Source organism: Onychomys torridus, chromosome 1, assembly GCF_903995425.1.
Source record: "Onychomys torridus chromosome 1, mOncTor1.1, whole genome shotgun sequence".
Lineage (NCBI taxonomy): Eukaryota > Metazoa > Chordata > Mammalia > Rodentia > Cricetidae > Onychomys > Onychomys torridus.
The window spans coordinates 16,422,029-16,448,331 of record NC_050443.1 but is presented as its reverse complement, the minus strand read 5'-3'; the positions used below and the strand labels follow the sequence as shown (position 1 = coordinate 16,448,331).

Here is a 26,303-nt window from a genome sequence, read left to right as displayed (position 1 = left end):
CGCACCCTCGCGCCACTAAGTCCTTCAGTCAGTCGGAGTCGCGCGACTTGGCCGGACAGCTCCGCCCCACATCGCATATGCAAATGCCAAGGCCTCGGGTCGGCCAGTAAGAACGAGAGTGAGAAACGGCTCCGGATTCTCACGCCTGGCGGGCCCGGGCTGTAAAAGGTAAAAGTCCTCCCGGCGCTTGGAACGCGGGCGGCGACCTGCCGTTGGACCCGCCTGCTCGCGAACATCCAGAGTAGGGGGCGGGGGACTTAACCCTTTGCGGGAGGGCGTGCCGGAAGGCGGCCCCTCCCCCAGCGGGCGGGAACAGGATGTGAGCCCGAGCGGCGAGGGGGAGGGGAAGCCTCGGGCGGCCGCCCCCCGCCCCACATCTGGGACCTGGTTCTCCCCGCCCCAGATGCGGCGGCGCCGCCGCCCCCAGAGCCCCGGGGCACCCATCCCGGAGCCCAAGGCGTTCGCAGTGTCGGGCCCGGGCGTCCGGGGTCTCTGTCCCGCGTCCTAAGAGACCCGCAAGTGCAGGCTCCCGCGCCCGGCCGGGACCTCCGATGCCCAGCGCCCCCTCTTGGAGGAGGCCCGGGACCTCAGCTCCAAAGCTGGAGGCCCGTCCCCGCACCCGGCTTCGAAGACCGCAGGACCCGTGGCCGCGCATCCCCCCGGGGTTCTAACTCTTGGGTCCAAGACCCCCTCCTGGAGCCACCTGGGAACCGGACCTCGCTCCTCAACTTGGGGTTGCAGCATCCATCACTTCCAAGAGACCGAGGAGTTTGCGAGTCCCTGCGCTCCCTCCCGGAGGTGACTTCATCCCTGCCCTTAGGGTTCTGGAAACTCTGGAATCCCGGTCCCCCGACCACACACAGCACTACCTAGAAGACTCAGCAATTTGGGTCCCCAGCGCACCCGTCTGAGACCCGAGTGGAGGGTTGCAGCATCTTCCACTTAGAACACCGAGACTTCGGACTCTGGATCCCAACTCTCCCCGGATTCTGGAGTCTGAGAGCCCCAAGTTCACGCCCCTGAGCCCGGGCTCTGAGCCTCCCCGGGGGAGGGGGGGGGACCGCGCGTTACGGTCCAGACGCCGGACTCCCGACCCTGGGGCCCGCAGCTCCCCGGGAGGTGAGGGGAGGCGAGGGGCCCGGGGCTGGGGGAGGGGGGCGGCGCCGAGGCGGAACAATGAGGGGGCGTGCCGGCGGGGGGTGGCGGAGGCGCCGGCGGGAGTCGGGGGCTGGGACTGCACTGGGGACGCTCGGACGGTGGGGGACCGCGGTCGGGGTGCCGAGGGCCGGCCGGCTGGAGCTGGGTGCAGAGCCGGGGCCAGCGCGCAGCGCGCGGTCCTGGGCGGGGTAGGGAGCCGTCTGCAGGACCCTGGCATCCGGTCCCCCAGCCTCCGCCCTCCCCTGGGACCCCGCGGCCTCTCCCGCCCACGGTTTTTCCCAGCCCTGCCCCTCGCCCTCAGCTTCAGCCTGAGCCTGAGAGTTCCCAGGATCCCTGAGCCCGGGGGAGGGGGGCCGCCCAGACAGATGGGACTTGCAGACTCGGGCACTTTGCTGCCTTCGCTCTTTGTCTCGACCTTTCCATCTTTAGCTTGTCTTCTCGGCTCCTTCTCTCTGTCACTTTGTATCTCTTCTACTAGTCACTTCGTGGGGCCCCTCCTTGAGTTTTATATCAACTTTCAGCACCCTGTCTGTGAGTTGGAGCGGCAGCGAAGCCAGTGAAGTCCAGGTCCCCAGAAGTGGGTCTCTTTGCAGGTCCGAGTTGTGCCACTCAGCCATGCCCGAGGGAGCCCGGGGACTCAGCCTGTCCAAACCCAGCCCTAGGCTGGGGCGTGGCCACCAAGGTGAAGCTTGCGACTGCGCAGCTGTGAGAGATACTCCGACAGGTGAGAAGTCCGGACAGGTGGAGCCTGTGGGCATTTGTCCCTTCCTTCAGGACACTGAGCATCCCTCTGTGGCTGAACCGGTGCTGAGCCGTGCTGCCAACCTCGGGCAGCACAGCCCTGTCCCCGCCACGGAGGAGACCGAAGCTGAAAATTCAGGAGGAAGAAGTTGGACACAAAAAAGTGTTCTGCTGCGTGCAGGGAACAGTATGTGCAAAGGCCCACGGCTGCACCTTTAAGTAGCTGGACAAAGTTGAGTGTGAAGGGGTGGAGGCTGTTGAGAGTTGTGCCGAGGAAAGGGAACTGGGTGAAGGGACCCGCCATGGCCACGTTGGACCAGGGCCTGTGGATCTGAGGAATTTGAACTTGAACTAAAAGGGGCTATCCTTGTGGGAGGGACAAGGTCAGTTGGACAGACTCATAATGATAGCTGTGGTTCGTGGAGAAGGTGAATTAAAGCAATAGAGGCCCGAGGCTCAGAGGGGAAGGACTCTGATAGGTACAGGACTGAGCTGGACAAATGAGGGTAGTGGAGCAGAGACCTGTGGGAACTGCCAGCTGAGTGAGAGAGTATGGGGTCATAAGAACATGTGTCTGGGAAGCCCTGACTGCTTGCTCCCTACCTTAGCAGCCCCTCCAGCCCCTGCCATGGCTTCCCCGAGGGGTTCCGGCAGCTCCACCTCTCTGAGCACTGTGGGCTCTGAGGGAGACCCATCACCAGCCTGCTCAGCCTCCAGGCCAGAGCCCCTGCCAGAACCCCCCATACGGCTGCATCTGTCGCCTGTGGGAATCCAGGGTTCGGTGAAACCCTCAAGGCTGGAGCGAGTGGCCAAGGAGATCGTGGAGACAGAGCGGGCCTATGTCCGGGACCTTCGAAGTATTGTGGAGGTGAGGTGGACAGGCATCAGAAGGCATTGGGGACCCAGGCCAGGCCCTTGGCTTCTGTAACCTCTTTCATCCCCACAGGACTACCTGGGTCCTCTGATGGATGGTAGGGCCCTGGGGCTGAGCACGGAGCAGGTGGGCACGCTGTTTGCCAACATCGAGGACATCTATGAGTTTAGCAGGTCAGGGACAGGGGTGGGGGCCCCAAGGGAACTGGCTGCAGTGGCAGGGGAGGGGCTGCGTCCTGACACTAACCTGAGTGCCTCGTCGTGACCCTGTGTAGGCTGGTGTGGGGTGTGGTGACACTGGGCAGTGAGCATGGTGGGAACAGAGAGGACTCTAGGTGGGAAAGAAATGGAACCACACAGGTGCTGTTCCTTAAACTGGGACCTTAGACCCGAGTCAAGCCGGGCTCTAAGAGTCACATCGGCCCTGGGTGCCTAGAACTTGCCCAGATTTAGCACTGCCGATTCCCAGGGCCTGGGACACCTTCAGCTCTGGCCAAACCCTAGCTCACCCTGGTGAAGGTGGGGGGCACTGGGGCCCAAGAGTGACATCTCAGAATCACAAGAGAAGCTTTTGTGGTTGGTTTTATTATTTGAGACAGACAAGGTCTCGTGTAACTAGGCTGCCTTGGAACTTGCTGTGTACCTGAGGGCAACATTAACTCCTTTCCCTGCCTCCCAAGTGCTGGAATCACAGGCATGCACCACCACACCCAGCTAGTCTTGGTTTTTTTGGAATAGGGTCTCCTGGTGTGGTTCGAGCTGGCCTCGAATTGAGATCTTCCTGCCTCAGCCTCCTTAGGGATGAGATTACAGGCCACTTGTAACAGAGTCCTTTTTTAAATTTAAGGCCATCTATTTGGGAATCCCCAGCACCCTGTTTCCCAGTGTGGGGTCATTCTCTGAGTCATGATATGCCAGCTGTGACAGGGTTTTCGGGCTGGAGAATATGAAACCATGCAGAGACAGAATGAGTGGGGTAGGCTCTCCCATGTAGCCATCCTAGGCTTCTTCCCGTCTGTCTGTGGAACTCCAGAGTCTTGTCATGGGTCCTTTTCCTTCCCCTCCCCCACAGTGAGCTCCTGGAGGACTTGGAAGGCAGCCACAGTGCAGGGGGCATCGCCGAGTGCTTTGTGCAGAGGGTAGGTATGAGGCAGGGTGTAAGGACAGCTCAAGGCTAGGGAACAGGTGGGCTGGGCTGAACTTAGCTTCCTGGGGGGCTGTGGAAAGGTAGGCGGTGCTGATTCCCGTGTCCCCACAGAGCGAGGATTTTGACATCTACACATTGTACTGCATGAACTACCCAAGGTGAGGCAGAGGGAGTCGGAGTCCCTGCTTGGCCCCAGGCCATGCCCATGAGCCAATGTACCAGCCACCTTCTAACTCTCCCAGAGCCCAGGGGCAACCCCTGCCATATCTCCATAGTCACCTTACCTGACCTCCTTAACTGCCCTGACCTGATCACCCCTGAACCCTGGCCACTAGCTAACCCTTCCCAGTCCAGCCACCACTGATCTGTGCTGTGCCTCCAGCTCCCTGGCCCTGCTCCGAGAGCTGTCACTGTCCCCACCAGCCACTCTGTGGCTGCAGGAACGGCAGGCCCAGCTCCGTCACTCCCTGCCTCTGGAGAGCTTCTTGCTGAAGCCTGTTCAGCGCATCCTGAAGTACCATCTCTTGCTGCAGGTCAGCTGTGGCCCCTGGGCCTGGCTTGTTGGGAGGGGCATGGTTGGACCCCACGCCACCCCTGGTTCCCTGGACTGTGTGGTCTGCCCTGCCCCTTACATGTTGCTCTTTTTTCCTTCTCTTTTTCTCCCTCACCCTGTGTACCCTACTGGATGACTGTCAGGAGCTGGGCAAACACTGGGCAGAAGGCCCAGACACCGGAGGGCGAGAGGTGGTAGAGGAAGCTATTGTGTCCATGACTGCTGTGGCCTGGTACATTAATGACATGAAGCGCAAGCAAGAGCATGCAGCTCGCCTGCAGGTGGCCCCAGGGTGGGCTGGGCTGGCTAGATGGGGACCTGAGCAGGGGGACAGTGCTCAGCAGCAGCATCCCGTCACTAACACCTCTGTTTTGGCCTGTATGTGTGTGCCACCAACCCGGCCTGTCTCCGTGCCTGGTGTGGTCCCTGGCAGGAAGTGCAGCGGCGGCTAGGTGGCTGGACCGGCCCAGAGCTCAGTGCCTTTGGGGAGCTGGTGCTGGAAGGCACCTTCCGTGGGGGCGGCGGGGGAGGCCCACGGCTGAGAGGGGGCGAGCGCCTGCTCTTCCTGTTCTCCCGGATGCTGCTTGTGGCCAAACGTCGGGGGCCTGAATACACCTACAAGGGCCACATCTTTGTAAGTATGGGGTAGGGTCTGGGACAGATAGTTACAACTGAAAAACCTTCAGTATAGCTTCACCTGAATACCCAAAGGGTGCTTTAGGGGACAGGACAGCCTGGCTTCCAAGGACCATGTTTAGCTGGGCCCAGCGATGTTAGACCCCTGATCCAGTTACTGAGAAGGCTGGGACAGGAAGATCAAAAGTTCAGGGCTAGCCTGGGCTGCAGAGAAGGCTCAAGGCCAATCTGGGCATCTTGATGACACTCTGAATCAGAAAGTAAAGTCTGGAAGCTGGGTGTGGTAGCTCACACCTGGAAACTGAGCACTTAGGGGACTGGAGCAAGGTCACAGCAAGTTTGAGGCCAGCCAGACCTATTAAGTGGGCTTGAGGCTAGTGTAGGCTACATAGTTAGATCCTGTTTCAAAACCAGATCCCAGAGCAGGCACGCTAGTCTATGTCTGCTCTAGGCTAGCTAGGACTATGGAGTGAACAAGACCCTGTCACAAAACAAAACACAACCAAAAAAGCAACAGTGAACTCAATAGCTCAGGGAATAAAGATACCATGGACCTCCAATGTGGCACTTGGTGGTGTGTACACTAAGCCCTTCCCCCTTCCCACACACACTAGTAAATGTAAAAATAAATGAAAATGGAAGGGTCTCACATCTCACTAATTAGCTGTGGGTGGCCTCAAACTCCCTGTGTGAACCAGGCTGGCCTTGAACTCACAGAAACCTGCCTGCCTCTGCCTCCCAAGTGCTGGGATTAACAGTGAAAGGATTTTTAGTTTGAAAGAAAGCAAAAGCAGGGAGGCCGACCTCCAGAATGAAGGGCAGATTGAGCCGTGTGTCAATGGCCCACTTTTTATTTCATTTGTGGGGTGGGGGGAAGGGACAACAAGAGGATGGCTCTCACAATTCAGTTCTGTCCTGCCACCTTGTGGAACTGGGGCTTGAGCTCAGCTCCTCAGGTTGGCACACAAGCACTTCTGCCCCCACTAGGCTTTCTATCCACTCTTTATAGTCTAGCTGCCTGGAACTTGCTATGCATGCCATACTGACTTCACACTTGCTCTAATTCTCCTGCCTCAGGCTCCCAAGTAATATGATTACAGGTGTAGGCCATCATGTCCAGCCAGCATTTTCCTTGAATTAAAAAAATGGGGGAGCTAGCCAGGCGGTGGCAGAGGTGGGCAGATACCTGTGAGTTCAAGGCCAGCCGGCTTTACAGAACAAGATCCAGGACAGCCAGGGCTATATATAAAAAAAAAAAAAAAAAAACAAAAAAAAAAAAAACACTGTCTTGAAAAACCAAAAATAATTTAGGACTTTGAGACCAGCCTGAGCCACATAGTGAGACTGACTTTTTGAAAATGTAGGAGTAAATCTAGAGGGGCATGGAAGGTGTCTCGTGGGTGTCAGGAAGATGAGGAAGTACAGTACATGTTCAGGAAGGTAGGGAGGAGTCTGGTAAGGGAGTGAGCCGAGCCTGGCCTGGTGGGGTCAGGCAAAACATCCCGTGAGGAGCTGCTTTCTAGGAGATGGGAAGCCCATTACTTTCTGGAGAATGTCTGGTGCTAGGAGGGCCTCAGCACCCACCCTTCTGTTCTCAGTGCTGTAACCTGAGTGTCAGTGAGACGCCTCGAGACCCATTAGGATTCAAGGTGTCGGATCTGACCATCCCCAAGCACAGACACCTGTTCCAGGTATGCAGAAGCTGGGTTGGGTGCTACCCACCCCTGCCCTGCCGCAGCTTAGAACCCAGATCCCTGACTTCCACCAACCTTACCCCAGGCCAAGAACCAAGAAGAGAAACGACTATGGATTCACTGTCTCCAGCGCCTTTTCTTTGAGAACCATCCGGCTTCCATCCCTGCCAAGGTATGGACCTGCCACAAGGGGCCTGGAACCATGGCAGACCCAAGTAATGGCGGTGGGGCACTCTTGCTACTTTGATGGCTAAACCTGCAGAATTAGGCTTCCCGGCTTTGGGATGCAGCACACCCTTGCTTTATGATCCTGGGCAACAAGATCCCTGGCCTTGGCTTTCCTTACCTGGAGGAATAGTGCCTACATTGTAGGGCAGTGGTGAGGATTATCTTTATCAGCCTGGTATTAAAAGCAGTCATTCATTCCTGGGAATGGTTGGTGCTCACAGTCTGCTGTCCGAACCCCATCCCTCCAACGTCTATCTTCCTATCTTTCAGGCAAAGCAAGTTCTTTTGGAAAACAGCCTGCACTGTGAGTCCAGGGGTCTGGGCTGTGGTCCTGTGCCGAAAGAGGCGATGTTTCCCAGAAAGTAGACACTTAGTCCCACAACTCTCCCCCACAGGTACTCCAAAAAGCAAAACATTCCCAGAGCCCCCCACATCCCCACTGGATTCTCCCCGCCCTCGAGACGCTCGAAGTTTCACCCCTGGAAGAAGAAACCCAGGTAACAGATAAAATATGGGTTCGAGTCTTTAGGCACTCCCCCAAGGCTGAAGGGCTGGGCTCACACATCTCTCCAACAGCTCCATCTCCAAGACTCTCTGGCAGTCGCCGTGGCCGCAGGCAGTCTGGTGAGTGAGTATTCACCACTTCAGGGGGACCCAGAGGGGGATCCAATGGCCTGGCCTCCTGATATCCTGTGTCCTTCCCCCAGAGCCAGCAAAGGAATCTTACGTCGTTTTTCCCCAGAACGGTTAGTAACTGGTCCATGTCTGTCAGTCTGTCCTTGTCTCTTTCCAGGGATGCCTGGGGGGTGAGGGTGGGGGCGTGGAGAGGGAGAAGGGGCAGCTGGTTGGTTACAGGGAATAATTTCCTCCTGTATCTTCTGTTCTCCTTCACTTCTCCATCCTCAGAGAAGCCTCAAGTCAAGGTAAGAAATGAGAAATGCCCTGGGTCAGAGACTGGGGACCTGAATTCCTAGCTCAAGTGGAGAAGAAAATTTGAATTCCACAATCCTGGGTCAGAATAAGCATGTATGAAATGCCCAGGGATATAGCTAAATTAGTTCTGTGCTTACCCAGCATGCTCTAGGTTTGAGCCCTCCCGCAGCACATAAAACTTGATGTGATGGCACAAGCCTAAAATCTCAGCACAAGGGAGATGGAGGCAGGAGGGTCAGGAGTTCAAGGTCATCCTTGACTACCACCAAGTTCTAGTCTAGCCTGGACTATGTGAGAGAGTCAGGGCATTAGGCCAGGTGTCCTGGCAGATGGCTGCAATTCAGGCTGCACTGGGAACTGCAACAAGAGGATTCAAAGTTTGAAGCAGTACGGGCTGGTTATCTGTCCGCAGGCTTTTAATCCCAGCTGGGAGGCAGAAGCAGGCAGATTTCTGAGTTCAAGGCCAGCCTGGTTTACATACTGAATTTTAGACCAGCTCAGGCTACATAGTAAGACCCTCTCTCTCAAAACAGTGGGGGGTGGTTTTGGGGGGATAACACCCAGTGGTCGAGTGTCTGGTATAATGAGTCCCAGAGTTCCATCCTCTGCACCTCATTTTAAAAATGGGGTGGTGGTGAAGCTTAGCTGCTTGTGGTAGGAAGACCAGGAGGATTAGAAATACAAGGCCAGCCAGGGCTTTATAAGGCCCTTTCCAAAAAAAGAATAAGGTGGGGGTGGAGATCCTTGACTTCCCCTATGTGCTAGAGGCGGGGCTGGGAATTTAGGGGACAGAGCACTCCTGGCTCTTGCTTCCCTACCCCTCCCCCCTCACAGAATGCTGGCAGTGAAGGGGAACTCCATCCCCCATCTGAGTCGCAGCCACCAGTGTCTGCCTCTGGCCCCCCGGAAGACCTGGAGGATGCTGGGCCTCCCACGTTGGATCCATCAGGGACCTCCATCACTGAGGAAATTCTACAACTGCTTCACCAGAGAGGCCTCAGGGACCCGGGGGTGAGCTACCACTGCCACCTTAGCAGCCTTGGCGCACTGGCCTTGGGCAGGCAGAGAGCACAGTCCAGGTCAGCCCACCACCCCATCCCCGACACCTTGGCTTTCTTTGTGTACCCACTACAGCCAGCCACACACGACATTCCCAAGTTGCCCAGAGACTCCAGGGTGCCAGTTGAAAGTGAACCCCTCCCGTTCCAAGCCTTGCCCAGCCGAGAGTCTTCAGAGGAGGAGGAGGAGGAGGAAGAGTTAGAGGCAGATGAACGGGAGCCTTCCCCACTCCACGCCTTAGAGGGGCTGGAAGGTTCCAGTCCAGCTGAAATTCCCTGCATGCCCAGCCTTACCGAGATGCCCAGCGACATGCCCAGCCTTCCAGAAATTCCTGAGGTCCCCTGCCTTCCGAGCCTCTCTGACATCCCTCGTGTGTTTGAGATGCCATGCCTTTCACCCATGTCCAGTGTGCCTGACATTCCCAGCTTGACGAACACCCCTTCCTTCTCCTGTGGCTCCTGGCTCCCTGGACCTCTGCAGGAGCCCGCCCAGCCTCTAGCCACCAGGAGGGAATTGTTGACCGGAGGCAATCTGGGAAGACTGGGCGAGCCGCCCTCAGAAAGCAGAGAGGGCCAGGAGGAAGGTGCAGAAGGCGTGTCCTTCCCCGCTGTGCAGACCCAGCATGGCACCCAAGTCCATGGGTTCCCGGAGGAACTGGAATACCGCTCTTGTTCAGAAATTCGGAGCGCCTGGCAAGCGTTGGAGCAGGGGCAGCTGGCCCGGCCTGGCTTTCCTGAGCCACTGCTGATCCTGGAAGACTCTGATCTTAGTGGAGGCAGTGCCAGTGTCAGCGGGAAGGCAGGAATGCCACACTCCCAACGGTCAGCATCCCGAGTGCGAGAGCTGGCTCGGCTCTACAGCGAGCGGATTCAGCAGATGCAGCGAGCTGAGACAAGGGCATCCACCAATGCACCCCGCCGCCGACCTCGAGTCCTGGCCCAACCCCAGCCATCCCCTTGCCCACCACAGGAGGAGGCTGAGCCAGGTGATAAACTTTTTTTTTCTCCTGCAGTGGTAGGGTCTGGGGCCTCTACCACTGAGCCACACCCCAACCCCTCACTGGGGGATTCTAGGCAGGGGTTCTACCACTGAGCCACACCCCAGCCCCTCACTGGGGGATTCTAGGCAGGGCCTCTACCACTGAGCCACACCCCACCACCTCACTGGGGGATTCTAGGCAGGGGCTCTACCACTGAGCCACACCCCAGCCCCTCACTGGGGGATTCTAGGCAGGGACTCTACCACTGAGCCACACCCCAGCCCCTCACTGGGGGATTCTAGGCAGGGGCTCTACCACTGAGCCATACCCCAGCCCCTCACTGGAGGATTCTAGGCAGGGGCTCTACCACTGAGCCACACCCCAGCCCCTCACTGGAGGATTCTAGGCAGGGCTCTCCTGCTGAGCTGCATCTTTAGCCCTTGACCCTCTTTCTTTTGTATACAGGACCCCTGCCTGCTTTTGGACATGTGCTTGTATGTGAGCTGGCCTTCCCACTAAACTGTGCCCAGGAGTCCGTCCCTCTGGGCCCTGCTGCTCTGGTTCAAGCTGCCACACCTTTATCTAAGCAAGGAGATCACCTGAATGGCCAGAGTCTAAATGTTTCAGATCTGCCCAAGCAAGCCCATCTAGACAGCTGCATTCTGCCTATCCCTTTACCTGGACAGAACGACTCCAAGGACATCCAGACTCCATCCACATCACCTTTGCCCAAGCAAGAAGCTCCGGATGTCCAGGTACGAGCTGCCTCCACTGTGCCTGATCAAAGTCACATTCCAGCTGCCGCTCCTTCACCTGAGCATAGAAACTACATGGAAGTCCAGGTTCCACCCACCACCACCTGCCTTCCTGGACAAGAGTGTCACACAGACCTCCAAATGCAGAACACTGTGGCGCTGCCTAAACAGGGAACATATGCTAGTGTTGTGATTTTAGCCAGCCCTCTTTTGCCCAAGCAAGAAGATCACGAAGATAGCCAAAGCCCAGATAGTGCCCCAGGAAGTGAGCAGAGAGATGTCAGCATTGATGAGGATCCGGCTGCTGCTGTCAGCCCTTTACCAATGTGCACAAGCAACCCTGACCATCAGATCCCAGCCACCACCTCACCGCCTTTGTCACCTGACCTCCAAGACACTGAGGGTCCTGATGCCTTACCTCTACCTGCACAGGGAGGTCATCCAGACTGCTGCATCCCATGCAGCCCTCTACCATCTTTGTCTGAAGACACTCAGATGCCAGTGGCCATACCCATGTCCCAGCCACAAGTCCTTACAGACTTCAGGGTCGAAGCTCCCCCATCGTTCCCCAAGCAGGAGGGAGCTCCAGATTCTCTGGGTCCAGAGCCCAGCCTCACAGACATACCAGCTCCCAGAGTCTTACCTTCACTGGGCCAGCAGAATCCCACAGATGGCCATGTGTCAGCGGCCATACCCTTCACTGAACAAGGATGCTCTCCGGACCTTCAAGGCCTCATAACCACCATGGAGTTACCTAAACCAAGAGGCCATCTTGCCAGGTTGGAGTCTTCAGACTCCATTCCACTCCAGAGCCCCCCGCTGTCCACTCGCCAGCTCCTGGGCCCCAGTGCAGCTGCCCTCTCGAGGTACCTGGCAGCTTCATACATCAGTCAGAGCCTGGCTCGGCGTCAGGGACCTGGGGGAGATGGCCTGGTAGCCTCCCAGGGTCACTGGTCCTCCTCTGCCCCTACATCAAGGGCACCTTCACCACCACCTCAACCCCAGCCCCCAGCCCCTCCAGCCAGGCGGCTCAGCTATGCCACCACAGTTAGTATCCAGGTAGGAGGTGGTGGACGTCTACGGCCAGCCAAAGCCCAGGTCCGGCTAAACCACCCTGCTCTCTTGGCAGCCCCCCACCCTGGAGCCTGTGGGCCTCCCCAAGGCCCAGGGGGCTCCTGATGCCCCTTCCCATATGTAAGCCTGGAAATTAGGCTTCCTAAGCTTCAAGAACTTTAACCAGGTGCCACACACCCTCATGACATCCAGAGTCAGGACACAGGTTTATTAATGGCTGCAGTTCTGGGATCTGTGTTCACAGATGACCCTTCTGAGGTCATGGTTATTTTGTTAATTAACTTTATGAAATGCTGTGTGTTTTGCCATTCTTGAGGTAGTGGGAGATGGATGGTAAGACATGATGAATGGGAAGGGCTGATGTGGCCCAAGTGTGAAAACTCTTAAGAACATTTGGAGTATCTTAGGGTGCTCATGTAACTCAGTTGGTAGAGTGCTTGCTTAGAATGTGCAAAGCCTAAGTTCAATTCCCAGCACTACATAGAACTGGGTGTGATAGTGCATTCCTGTCATCTATGGAGAATGAGGATCAGATATTTGTGGCCATCCTTGATTATATAGCAAGTTCAAAGCCAGCCTGAGCTACATTAGACCTTGTCTCAAAAAAGAAGAAGAAAAGAAAAAAATGGGGAACATCAAGATCTTTGGGGCCATTAGAAACTGTTAGAACCTGGGTTGTAGTTTTGAGGTGTTTAAAGCTATTTGATAATCCGTTCAAGAAAGCCAGTCCTACTCAAGCTGGGCATGCATAATGGTGCATACTTCTGGTCCCAGCTGCTTGGGAGGCTGAAATGAGGACCCCATTAGCCCAGGAGTTTGGGGGACAACCCGGGCTACAAGGGCAAAAGCCCTCCTCTAAGCAGAACTCTTGAAATCCAGTCCCTCAGCAGCCATCGGTCGCTTTGCCATCTCTGCTACCCCAGCTGCTGTTTCTTCCATTTTCCCATCTACCCTGTGATCTATCCATTTTCCCATCTACCCTGTGGTCTATCCATTTTCCCATCTACCCTGTGGTCTATCCATTTTCCCATCTACCCTGTGGTCTATCCATTTTCCCATCTACCCTGTGATCCATCCATTTTCCCATCTACCCTGTGATCTATCCATTTTCCCATCTACCCCAGCTGTTTCTTCCGATCTCTGCCCCTGTGATCTATCCATTTTCCCATCTACCCTGTGATCCATCCATTTTCCCATCTACCCTGTGATCCATCCATTTTCCCATCTACCCTGTGATCTGTCCATTTTCCCATCTACCCTGTGGTCTATCCATTTTCCCATCTACCCTGTGGTCTATCCATTTTCCCATCATCTACCCTGTGGTCTATCCATTTTCCCATCTACCCTGTGATCCATCCATTTTCCCATCTACCCTGTGGTCTATCCATTTTCCCATCTACCCCAGCTATTTCTTCCAATCTCTGCCCCTGTGATCTATTCATTTTCCCATCTAACCCATCAACTTTTATCCCATTCTCCTTTCACCCACCCAGTTTCACTCACCATCCTACCTGTGATTCTGTTGCACACTTCCATCTGAATACACCCCCATCTACCTCCGTCTCCATTCACCGTTTGCCCACCCAGCCTTCCATCTATCTCTCCCCATTGTTTAATCACCTATACACCTCGCCATCACCACCTTCTTTATCCATCAACCCATCCTCTGCCATCTCTCCTTAATGGGGTTCTTCCAGGTACCATAAACCCCAGGACTTTTCCATGCTGACGCCAGGGCAGATTCAGTTGGGGTTTAGGAATTTGGTTTCTCTGGAAATAGGCCCCTTTCCCAGAATGTCCTGATTACTGTCTACCCCTCCCCCAAACACACACCACCTCCTCCTCATTTGGGACCTCTGCAGTTCCACAGCCTGCTCTTGGCCTCCCACAGAATAATTCAAGTTGTAGGACAAAAAGGGTTTATGTTTGCATCCTGCCCCTCCGGGCAGTGGTTTGCTGGGTAGCATAATTTAAACAATCTGTTTAATGACAGAATGCCAGCTCCTTCCTTCACTGTCTGTAATCCTCCCTGGAATTCTGAGGCATCCCTGTGTCATGGGCTGTAAATTCAAGTCCCCTTTATTTGGTGTGTGACATTCCTCTCAGAGCTGTGGCTTTCCTGTCTTCTTCGAGTGGTCTTAGCAGCCAGTGAGCCAGTGAGGTATCCTGTCACTTCTCAAGTGCATCTTAACCCGTGACTCACCAGGGAGTCATTCTCATCACACACACCTACAGAGCTCAGGAATCTGGTTGTTAGCTATTGGCTAGCAGCCAGAGGCTGTGCTTTATTACAGACTAGCTGCTGGTTTAAGGTTGTCATTCTGTGTGAGCTCATCCTGTTTTGACCCTCGGCATCCCTAAGAGGCTAATGAGGGTTTGGTTTGGTTTGGTTTTTCAATCTGAGCACCAGACTCTTGGGGACCTGGTATTCTAGAGCTTGACCACTAAGCTCCATCCCCAACACCATGAGGATGGCTTTTCTGTTTGTAGTGCTGGGCATTGGATGCGGGGCTTGTTAGGCAAGTGCTCCACCACTGAGCTGCATCTATCCCCAGCCCTTGTTTGTTGGTGGGTTTGTTTGAATTCTGTATGTGTGCATGTGAGTACAAGTGTCTTTGGAGTCCAGTAGAGGGCGTCAGAATCCTCTGGAACTGGGTTGGTAGTTAAGAGCCAACCAGCATGGGTGCTAGGAATTGAACTTGGGCCCTCTCCAAGAGCTGTATGCACTTTTAACCACAGACATCTCTCCAGCTCCTTTTTAATCATAGAGATGAGGATCAGCCTGGGCTACAGAGTGAGATGCTATCTCAATCCAAAAATAGGAAGAGGAAACTGAGGCACAGAAGTGCTTTGCCTAGTCTCACTGCAAGGAAAAAGGCTGACCAGGGACAAATCCTCACAGCCTGAGTTGCCCATCTAGTGCCAAGAGCCACCGGGGTTACAAGAGGTGATTGTGAGTCAACTAGCCCAATAGACCAGACTCAATAAAAGGAGCTGTTTGCTTCCTGGATGCCACTGTGCCCACAGGGCCTGGACTGTGTATTGGGGGCTCCCGAGGAGCAGAGTCCTGTGTTCCCCCCACCCTCACACATACATTCACAGTGACTGAGGCTTCCCCCAAAGTCAGAACTGAGGCTGGCCCTCCCTGCCTCTGCAGAATTGCACATTCCCAGCCACCCCCAGCTGTAGGAAAGTTCCCAGCCTGGCTCAGGCTCCCAGCGGCGCCGGAATTCCCGGTATTCAAGGAGGTAGGGAGGGAGAAAGGGCTGTCTGCTCCAGAGCCTGGCGCAAGGAGAAACAATTCCCCTCTCCAGATGCGTTCCAGCTGTGCCTCTTGGGAAAGAGCCATGAGCCTCAATAAAGGGGTCTCTGTTCCCTCTGGGAAAACCCTAGGTCCCAAGCTAACCTCGGCCCCTCCTCCTCTTGATGAGTTCCTTCCCTACCCTCTTATCTGCTTCACAGCTCCAGATTACCAGGGCCTCAGGAGGGTTCTTGCCTACCAGTCAGCCTGCTTACAGCTATAGACAGGCTCAAAGGGGATAGGATGGGGGACAGAGGTTATCCAGCTGCTCCAGAGGCTGAGGCAGGAGGATTCCGGTAGCCAACCTTGGCAACACATCAAAAGCCCAAAGTGAACAAACAAAATCCAGAAACAAATAAATCAAATCAGGATATGGACTTTGAGCCAGGCAGTGGTAGCACTCATGAGCAGAGGCAGGTCGATCTGAGTTTGTGGCCAGCCTAGTCTACAGAGTGGGTTCCAGCACAGCCAGAGCTGTGAAGAGAGAGAGAGACCCTGCCCTTCCCCCACCTACATACAAAAATGTGCAGCCTGCTGCCTTCCTTCAGTTCTCATTCCATTCAGCTTCCTGCTGTAGAACATGGTTTGTCACTAGGGACGTTTTCTTGAGGACACCCTTATCACCATCACAAGGGCACCATGAGCATGTCAGGTAATACTGAGCATGGCATTGCGTCTACTTGGCATTCACTGAGCTTCACTCCCCTCTCTGTGCCCCATGTCAGTGCTGCCAGATGGTACCTATGGGAATGTCCTATCTGCTGGGTCTGGTGTGGTGCACACCCTTGATCCCAGCACTCTAGAGGCAGGCAGATCTCTGAGACTCTTGAGGCTACACATAGCAAGTTCTAGGTCAGCCAAGACTAAATGAAACCCTGTCTCAACCAACAAAAATCTTTATGTGAGCAACTCTCCTCCGTCGAGTGATCTGCAGGCTGTGTGAATTCCCCTGTCAATTGACATGCAAGGCCAGCATCTAAGGCCAATGCTCCTAAGTGTAGCTCACCGGCTACTGGCCATTCAACTACTTCTGTAAGCCAACTCTTCCAGGTAACAGCATTTTATCAAGTGGGTTCTTGTTACCAAGGTCCCTGGACCACATCTCAGAGGTGTTTGAACAAGACCCAACAAGTCCACCAGCAGGTCCTGACTTGACCCCCAAGAAACCCACTGGGCCCTCTGGGTTGGCTTGGCTACTCTGGGTTTGGGCTTCCCCCACAACCAGACTGTTCTGTCCACAGACAGGGCAGATAGGATGTAAGGTTAGTAAGGTTAAGTTAGAGCCTGGTAACCTGCTATGAAGGGCCTTTCCACCTTCCACTGCAGGCCCTTGAGTGAGCCGTTTCCTGGCATTCTTCCTGTCTTCCGCTACGAATTGAAGGGCACACACAACTGACTTTTAGAGGCTCCTAGGTACTGGCTCCAGTTCGCTATTTTTAATGCGCTTTGATTGGTGTTAGGCCTGCATGTATGTCTGTGTGGGTGTCACACCCTTTGGAACTGGAGTTAACAGTTGTCAACTGCCACATGGCTGTTGGGAATTGAATCAGGATCCTCTGGAAGAGCAGCCGGTGCTTTCCTGCTCTACCATCTCTCCAGCCCCTGTATCCTTTTTTTTCCCAAGACAGGGTTTCTCTGTGTAGCTTTTTGTGGAGCCTGTCCTGGATCTCGCTCTGTAGACCAGGCTGGCCTTGAACTAAGACTCTGCTTCCCAAGTGCTGGGATTAAAGGTGTGCGCCGCCGCCACAACCCAGCCCCCTGTAGTATTTTTAGTGTCTTGTGAGTTAGGCTGACCTTGAATTTCCGATATTCCTCTGCAGGTGCTAGGAAAACAGGCATGCACCCCTTCAGCAGCCCCAGCAGATAGGCTGTCTCCATCGAAAGAGACCACTCAGCCAGGTGGTGGTGGTGCACACCTTTAATCCCAGCACTAGGGAGGCAGACAGTCGAATCTGAGACCAGCCTCGTCTACAGGGCATGTTCCAGGACAGGCTACAAAGCAACTATCTCGAAAAATATTGGCGGGGGGGGGGGGGAGCACTTGAGCTCATCGGCTCCATGGGCTCTCCACACTGAACAATGGGGATCTGCCTTGGGCCTCAACACCCCCAGCACCTAAACCAAAACTCTACCATATACAAATTCAGAAGAGCAGATACATTGCTCGCCTGACCTACTGCCTAGAGATGGAAGACTCCTTAAACTTGTGTGATCTGTCCAGCTCATCAACGATATTCATACTGTTGGCTGACATTTAAAACTGGATTTGCTCTTTGTATCAGAATGTAGGCCTTTTACATTTCCTCCACTCCTGGTACTGAAATGGTGGGGTGGTGAGGTGCTTCACAGCTCTAGTCCCAGTACTCAGGCAGCTCACTCAGGTTCCTGAGCTCTGGAGTTCAAGATGAACAAAGGCTGCAGTGTGACAGCTCAGTCAAGTGCAAAAGGGCAGAGACATCTCACCTGGTGCAAAGCCCTAGGTTTCGAGTGCAAAATGATAATGCTGTGACAGCTGTACACACCCAAATTCTAGCTACTGAGGTGGGGACATAGCAGGATTGCTTGAGCCCAGTAAAAGATAGCCGGACTCCTAAAAACCAAAAGGGGCAGGAATAAAACTTGACTGGCAAAATGCCTGCTTTGGGAAGCATAAGGACCTGAGTCCAACCCCAAAACCGAGTTAAAAAAGCAATTGAGCCAGGCAGTGGCAGCACACACCTTTAATCCCAGCACTTGGAAGGCAGAGGCAGGTGGACCTTTATGAGTTTGAGGCCAGCCTGGTCTACAGAGATTCAGAAAAAGGCGCAAAGCTACAGAGAAACCTTGTCTCAAAAAAACAAAACAAAAAAAGAGTTGAGAAGGGCTTGTGGTGGTTGGGAACTGCTTTGGAGGACCAGACTCAGTTCCTGTCACTTGGCAGCTAATAACTGAATGTAGCTAGTTTCAGAACTCACTGGAGCTGAGCCTGCTGGCGCACACCTTTGATACTAGCACTTGGCAGAGGCCAGCCTAGTGTACAGGGCAAGTTCTAGGACAGCCAGTTAAACAAACCATCTCAAAATAATGTGTGACACACAATGTAATCCCTGTGTGGAGACAGACCCCTGCAGTTCATTATGTCATAAAGACCTATTTATTTCCAGTCATTTATATGGGCTAGATATTACACAGCTCATAAACTACAGCTCCAGCAGCTCCATGGGGGTCTGCCCTCTGGCCTCCCTCAAGTGCACAAACACACTCAAGTAAATGCTGCTCTACAGGACACATCCTCTTCTGGCCTCTGTGGGAACTGGGCATGTGTGCACAAATATAAGTACAAAAACCTATAAAAAACTTAAAAAATTTAAGTACACATACATATCCATATACCGTGTGGCAGCCAAAGCCCTGGGCTCTACCCACAATGCACTGCACTCTACCTAGGGAAACAAACTAAACCAAGTCTCTCTTCTACCTGCCACCTCTACAAGACCAGAGAAGGCGCTTTAAAAATTAAGTGGCTAGATATGGTGGCGCACGCTTTTAATACTAGCCCTCGGGAAGCAGAAGCAGGAACATTGAGTTCAAGGCCACAATGGTCTTCCACAGTGAGTTCCAGGACAGACAGGCCCATAGAGATCCCGTCTCAAAGAGACCACAACACAGAAATAACCCTAGGATGTTTATTACAAAGGTAAACCCTGATCCTTGAGATGGGCTTATCGGTAGGATTTCTGGTATCGAGCACGGGCACCAGGACCGCCAAACTTTTTGGATTCACAGCGACGTGGATCAGCTACAAGCAGGGTCCGGTCATACTGGATGAGGATATCTTTGATCTCCTTCTTAGAGGCCTCATCCACATCTGGAGATAAAGGGACAAGATTCAAATAACCACAAGTCTTCAACTTGGTCCCCACCCCCACCCCATCTCACTAGGAAGGGCCATCTCCTACTCACACTTTTGGTAATAAGCCACCAGGGCTTTGGAGATGGACTGTCGGATAGCTGTAAGACAATGAAAAAGTTCTGTGAAGACCCAGAGTCCTCAGTCGCTGTCACACCCACAGGCCCAGATCCTGAGACTCACCGTAAATTTGGGCCACATGACCACCACCCTTCACACGGACCCGGATATCCACACCAGCAAATCGTTCCTTGCCCAGCAGCAGAACGGGCTCCAATAACTAGAGAAGTGGGGAATGAACAGGTCTAAGTCTCAACCTGGACAGCTTAATCACCCCCCTCAGGAGGTTCCTCATCTCATGTGTGGTTCCTGCCACCACCACTAGAAGCAAAGGAAGATTCAAAGCAGCTAAGTAAAGATCCTTGTTTTAGTGGCAAAAACACAGGCAACCTATTCTAGAATCCCTGTGCCTGTGGAAAATGGGAAGGCCCCCCAGGCACCCTGAAGCTCGAATCATGGAATCAGAGTTAGTTATGAGCTGCCCTGAATAGGAAGCCAAGTCAGGTGGTTTTCAGAATATTGTTATGGAAGACACCACCAAGACAATCTGCCCATAGTGGAAAGTTCCACCCCCGAGCAGCCTGCCCTTCCATCCTCTCCTGAGCCTTTAGCTCACACCCCAGTCCTATTTTGGATAAAGTTCTATCCAACATTTTGGACTAGTCCATCCAGAAGCTCCATGAGGGGCAGAGCCTAGAGCTATCTGGATCAGTGCTGTTTCCCCAATGCATGACATGGTATACAACCCCTTCAAATAAACTGATGGCCAGCAACCATACCCATACCCAGTATCTGAAGGAAATCTGGTATTTTCCACTCTGCAAAGCATCCTGTTCTTCCCTTTGAGAAGAGTGGAATTTGATAAACAGTATCTTCACGACCAGGCAGTGGTGGTGGTACAACCTTTAATCCCAGCACTTGGGGGAGAGAAGGTGGACCTGAATTCCAAGGTAGCTAGAAATGTTGTTACACAGAGAAACCCTGTATTGAAAGATGGGACTAAAGGCGTTGATACTACACCAAGCCTATCTAAATCCCCCACACTTCTCTACTCAAAGTGGCGCAGATCATGTTTACTCAACTACCCCTGAAGGATGCCTAGAGCCCCTCCCACTTAGTTTCCTAGTGTGGCCCTAGCCGTCCTTGAACTGAGACAGGACTCAGTATAGAATGATGGGACTGAAGGTGTGAACACCAGGCGGCTTCCCGTGGCGGCACTGTCATCAATGCTGTCACAGATGTGAACTGTTTAGAGTGTGATACTCCTCCAATGTATGAAAACTCATACGAGTTCTGGCTTGCAAAAGGGAATGTTTTGGAACCTGTCTTTAAGTTTCAGTTAAACAAAAACCCAGAGGTGCTACCAATCTTAAATTTCAGAGGACTCTCGCTGCTTTTTCTTTCCACCGGGTCTCACACAGTAGCCCATGCTGACCTAAACCACGTTTTTTTTTTATTTATTTGCTTGTTTGTTTTGTTTTTTCGAGACAGGGTTTCTCTGTGTAGCTTTGAGCTTCCCTGGAACTCGCTTTGGAGACCAGACTGGCCTCGAACTCACAGAGATCTGCCTAGCCTCTGCCTCCCGAGTGCTGGGATTAAAGGCGTGCGCCACCACAGCCCGGCAAAACCACGCTTTATTAACATCGACTCTTAACTCGTGGCACTGTTTCCCAGGTGCTAGGATTGCACACATGAGCCTGCAAATTTACATTTCTAACGAAAGAAATCGACAATCAGGTAGCATGTGCTATGCTCTCCCCCTGGCCACCCGCTCCTCGCAGCTGGCTTCCAAACACTGCAGACTGCGTTCTCCTTACTCTCCAAGGTCCTACGTTTCATTACCCCGGCTAAGAAACCCCGTTTCCCCAGCCGAAGCCCAGACCTCCCGTCTCTCCCCCTCCCAGACGCCCGCTCCCGACCCCAGCACCTTGTACTGCAGCGTGCGCGGCTCGATCATCTCCAGGGGACGTCCGTTCACCTTGATGAGCCCGTTCCCCCGCTTGCAGTGCGCCACGGCTGTGGCCGTCTTCTGTGGAAGGCGAGCGAGACGGCGGGGCCGTGTGAGGTCGGGGCCCTGGCTCTCGGGTGGGCCCCAGCTCTCCAACGTCTCCCAGCCCCGGCCTCCCCCGCATCCTTCCATCCCGCCCCTGGCACACCTTGCGTCCGAAGACCTGCACGGACTGCAGCGGACCCTTGGACGGCATAGCTGCGAGTACGAACACGAGCTCCTCACCGTGCGGTGCCGCCACCGGAAAAGGAAAGTTCGGGGCCGCCCCAGCCGATTTTCAGGGTCTGCGCAGGCGCTTTGGGCGTCTCTTCACGACAGAAGCGAGCTTTACGGCTTACGTTGAAACCTAAGCCGGGACGTCTGACTTGCGGAGGGAACGCCCTGCGGCGAGGGAGGGGCGGCCTTGGAGGACGGAAGGGGCGGAGCGGCGAGGGGGCGGAGCGGCGAGGGGGCGGAGCGGCGAGGGGGCGGGGCGGCGAGGGGGCGGAGCGGCGAGGGGGCGGAGCGGCTAGGGGGCGGAGCGGCTAGGGGGCGGAGCGGCTAGGGGGCGGAGCGGCTAGGGGGCGGAGCGGCGAGGGGGCGGGGCGGCGAGGGGGCGGGGCGGCGAGGGGGCGGGGCGGCGAGGGGGCGGGGCGGCGAGGGGCTGGGCGGGGGGCTGTTTCCTTTTCCATTGTGTTTTCGCGGGCTTAGTCGACTTGACTTTCGGGCAGTTCTCACGGCAATCCTTCTTGATGCTCCCCGACCCTCCTCCGGACTGATTCTCACCCTCCTCACACTCTTCTTCCTCCCGCCCTGACTTGCCCAGGATCCCCATCGGGTCTTCCTGAATCCAGTGTGCTAAGTCAAGCCAGGTTCCCAGCCTCCTGCCTCCGGAACTCTCTTCCCTAGAATCCTTGTCCCCTCGGACCCTGCGCTGCGCATCCGCCTTTCGTTAGAATTGCCTTCCTGTCCGAGTCTCCTCTTCCATGTAAACCTGACCCCCTTTCTCAGAGGCACACCCGTAATAGTCCTTTTCAAGCTCTCCTAAACTCTCCTCCTACAACCGGTCTTATGCACGATTCTCCCTCAGAGTCCCCGTCCTACCTCTTTGGCGGCTCCTCTTTCCTTCCCAGGATGGCCCTCATCTAGAGAAGCTATCCTCAAGACCAGACTTCAGAGCGGTTATCCTAAAAGATCATTATCCAGAACTACCCAAATCGTCTTGTTTTAAAAATTAATACTTTTATGGGTGCAGGTTTCCAAGGGAAGCCTTCGATCTCTCTGGAAATGTAGGTACAGGCTGTCTGTGAGCCATCGGACTTGGGTACCGGGAACCAAACTCAGGTCCTCTGCAAAAGCAGTAAGTGCTTTTACCTACTGACCATCATTTGGGCCTCCAAGTTATCGTAATGCTCCCCTAAATCCCCCGCTCTAAGTCCCTACAGAATTCTCCTAAGTCAAGGGAATTCTCTTACAGGGCTACAGTTTTCTCAGTTACTGCCCCAGTTTCTCTAGCAGCGAAGGGTGTAGGGACTCCCCTTGTCAGGGACTTAGAAACAGTTGGAGGGCAGGGTTGTCAACGCAGAAAACTAGGTATGGTCAGGTCATGTACAGCTGGAATATCAGCACTTGGAAGGTGGAGGAGGAAGGATCAGGTGGAGTACAGATCATCCTCTCCTCCAGCCCTCCAGTACACTTTGAGTTTCTGACCACTCTGGGATACATGGGACCCTGCCTCAGGAAGAAACAAGTTGGTGAAATGCCCAAGCCTGAGGACCCAAGTTTGATTCCCCGGACCTGCATGTAAAAAGAGAAAACTGGTACAAAAAGGTCCTCTGAGCTGCACACATAAACTGTGGTACATGTACACACACACATAGACTCACACTTCATGTAATGAAACTAAAACAAACGCAAAACAAAACAAAAACCACACACACTAAAGCCATGGGTCAGTCTGGTTTACAGAGAGAGCTCTAGGCCAGCCAGGGCTATGTAATGAGACGCTGTCTAAACAAAGCAAAACATGGCCCACAGCTTTGGTAGTGGCACCTCCTTCCTGAAGCTGGAAAATTAGGGAGAACCACTGGGCTCGGCATGTATGCGCTCATGCATGCCTGAACATGTTCACAGGAAAACAGTGGGGCTGATGTTTTGGCTGTCATATTTCTGACCCACTCACTACCCCAAACTTTGGAAGATAAATATATTTCAGACACATAAACGGTAATTATGATGATTACATTCACATTTAAATAGTGCTTCCTCTGTGCCAGGTGCTGATCTAATACGTATTGAGTATGTTGGGTAATATACTCTCCAAGATAATTCCGTGAGGTGGGCAGGGCCACCATGTGGAGGTTTGACCTCTGTAAAGGACAGTTTGTCCTGGGCAGTGTAGACGCAGATCTGTAGGCGTCCAGCAGGTGGCAGTAAAATGTCTTGTCCTAATCCATTGGTCCTCCGTCTGCCCAGCCCTTACCACCCCTCACCCCCAAATCTGCCTGTCTCATGTCCTTCAGTTTCTTTTGAAGTCCAGGTTGGCTGGCTGGAATTTACTTACAATGTAGCTAAAGAGAAGATGGCTTTGAACCCTCCATCTTCTTGCTTCCACCTCCCCAGTTCTGGGACGACAGGTGTGCATGACTACAGTTCTCCCTTTGCCGGGGTGGACAGCCTTTCCATATCCCACACCATCCCCAGTCCTCAGGGAAGATAGAGCAAACTAACCAATGCTTAAAAAACACCCTTATCAAACTATACGGGAACTTCACCCCGTTTGGGTAAAGCTCCTGCCTCTGCATCAGCCCCCAATGAACCTCCCACGTGAGCGCTGTTGCATAGTGTGACTTCATGGTGCCCTTGGCTCCAACCAGCCAAGGTCGCCATCTGCAGCTTTTACAACATCCAGTTTTAGAATTGTCTGAGGCCTGGCAGTGGTGTGCACACCTTTAATCCCAGCACTCGGGTGGCAGAGGCAGGTGAAGCTCTGAGTTTGAGACCAGTCAGGGCTACACAGAGAAACCCTGTCTCAAAAAACAAACAAACAAATAAAAAACCCCCAAAAATGTCAAAGAAATCGTGTCTTTTTTTGTGTTTGTGTTTTAAGATTTATTTTATTTATTTTGCTTTTTTGATGCACTCTTTTTTTTTTTTTTTGGTTTTGTTTTGTTTTTCAAGACAGGGGTTCTCTGTGTAGCTTTGCGCCTGTCCTGGAAGTCACTCTGTAGCCCAGGCTGGCCTCGAACTCACAGAGATCCGCCTGGCTCTGCCTCCCAAGTGCTGGGGTTACAGGCGTGCGCCGCCGCCGCTGCCGCCGCCACCGCCCGGCTTTTTGATGCACTCTTAACCACTGAGCCATTTCTCTAAGCCCTGACCTAACACTTTTTATCTCCCCACACCCCAGAGCGCTCCAAAATCCTGGGCTTGAAGGTGTATGCCACCCAGCCACAGTCTTCCATTATTTTATAATTTACTTATCTTGTATGTTATGTGCATTGGTGTTGGCCTGCATGCATGTCTGTGTGAGGGTGTCAGATCTTAGCGTTACAGACAGTTGTTAGAGGCTGGGTGGGTGCTGGGAATTGAATCTGAGCCTTCTGGAAGAGCAGTCAGTGCTCTTAACCACTAAATCATCTCTCTAGCCCCCCATTATTTTTAAAAACCTCTGTTGGTATTGCCCAACTTGCCACATATATGTAACATTCTTTTTTTGTTTTTTAAGACAGGGTTTCTCTGTGCAGCTTTGCGCCTTTCCAGTGTAACATATTTTTTAATCTTTATTTTTAGAATAGAATGACATGCCTTTGAAAACTGGGGCTATAGCTTATGGTAGTTGCACTTGACTCATCCACATGTAAGGTTCTAGGTTCTATCCCTACTCTGGTTAAAAAAGCAAATGAATAAAAAAGCTGCCTACAGAAATCCCCTCATGCAGCACTATTAAGCCTGCCCAGTTTTTGTTTTTTCAGTATTTTATATGTTGCCTGCATGGATGTCTATGTATCCCATGTATGCAGGGCCCAGATGAAGGAGATGAATTCTCTAGAATAAATACACGAACAATTGTGAGCTGCCAGGTGGGTGCTGAGAATCAAACCAGTCTTCTGTAAGAGCAGCCAATGCTCTAAACCCACGAGCCACCTCTCCAGTCCTCGCCTGCTTTCTTAAGCTGTAACTCAAACACTTTTCTATTTCCTTCTTCCTCTCTCCCACCCCCACTTCTTTTTTCTTCCAGATACTGGCCAAAAGCCTGCTCGCGCTTTCACTGACACTCGGGCTTTCTGGTGCTTTCTGAAGCCCGCCCCTTCCACCACACCGCTGCTTGCCAACGTTGCGCCGTTACTGAACATGCCAGCTTTCTTGGGCATAAGTCCCTTGCTCTACATCTCCCTGCTCCTGTTAGCAACTGCTAAGTCTTACAGCCTGTCAGCCCTGTTGTTTTTCTCTCAAAACCGGGGCTGGAGAGACGGCTCAGCACTTAAGAGTCCTCAGTGCTCTTCCAGAGGACCCTCAAAGTTTGAGTCCCAGCACCTTCATGGTGCTTCAGTTCACAACCATCTGTAACTCCACTCCCAGGGCATCCAACGCCCTATTCTGGCCTCCAAGGGCATGAGGAACACACATTGTGCACACACATACCTGTGGGCAAACATCCATATACATAAAAATAAACAAAAAATTTAAAATCTAGTAAACTCATCCTTGAGCTCCAAAACAAAAAAAAATTATACTTGTAATCCCAGCACTTGGGAGGCAGAGGCTGTGCGATTCAGTCAAGTTCAAAGATAGCCTGGTCTATATAATGTGTTCAAGGCCAGCCAGAACCACATAGTGAGACCCTGGCTTCATGAAACAGAAAAAGCCAGACTTTAAAAAAAAACCAAAACTATTTATTTTCTGTATGAGTGCTCTGCATGTGTCCCTGCAGGCCAGAAGAGGGCATCATCGGATCCTATCACAGATGGCTGTGAGCCACCATGTGGTTGCTGGGAATTGAACTCAGGACCTCTGGAAGAGCAGCCGGTGCTTTTAACCGCTGAGCCATCTCTCCAGCCCGCCGCCCTGTCTCAAAAGAAAAAAAAAAGTCATTGATAAAACTTGCTGCGGCCAGGCGGTGGTGGCGCACGCCTTTAATCGGGAGGCAGAGGCAGGCGGATCTCTGTGAGTTCGAGGCCAGCCTGGGCTACAGAGTGAGATCCAGGAAAGGGGCAAAGCTACACAGGGAAACTGTCTC

The 26,303-nt window shown here is 53.4% G+C and overlaps 2 protein-coding genes across 2 annotated transcripts; one reads left to right on the top strand and one right to left on the bottom strand.

The window, feature by feature from the left end:
* The first annotated feature begins 228 nt into the window (after positions 1–228).
* On the top strand, positions 229–12,126 carry Plekhg2 (pleckstrin homology and RhoGEF domain containing G2). The gene is made up of 19 exons (XM_036168507.1): positions 229–1,119; positions 1,752–1,882; positions 2,508–2,767; positions 2,846–2,946; positions 3,845–3,911; positions 4,031–4,077; positions 4,302–4,452; positions 4,616–4,753; positions 4,906–5,106; positions 6,707–6,799; positions 6,888–6,974; positions 7,301–7,334; positions 7,426–7,527; positions 7,607–7,654; positions 7,738–7,776; positions 7,937–7,953; positions 8,798–8,974; positions 9,098–10,007; positions 10,467–12,126. The coding sequence occupies exons 2-19, from the start codon at positions 1,774–1,776 to the stop codon at positions 11,933–11,935; spliced, it is 4,050 nt and encodes a 1,349-aa protein (XP_036024400.1). The 5' UTR covers positions 229–1,119; positions 1,752–1,773; the 3' UTR covers positions 11,936–12,126.
* A 6,656-nt stretch (positions 12,127–18,782) lies between these two features.
* Positions 18,783–21,383, bottom strand: Rps16 (ribosomal protein S16). Its single transcript, XM_036190845.1, has 5 exons — positions 21,237–21,383; positions 21,008–21,109; positions 19,204–19,300; positions 19,074–19,121; positions 18,783–18,978 (listed from the first exon to the last, which is right to left on the bottom strand). Exons 1-5 carry the CDS (start codon positions 21,282–21,284, stop codon positions 18,833–18,835), a joined length of 441 nt encoding a protein of 146 aa, XP_036046738.1. The 5' UTR covers positions 21,285–21,383; the 3' UTR covers positions 18,783–18,832.
* Between the last annotated feature and the right edge of the window lie 4,920 nt (positions 21,384–26,303).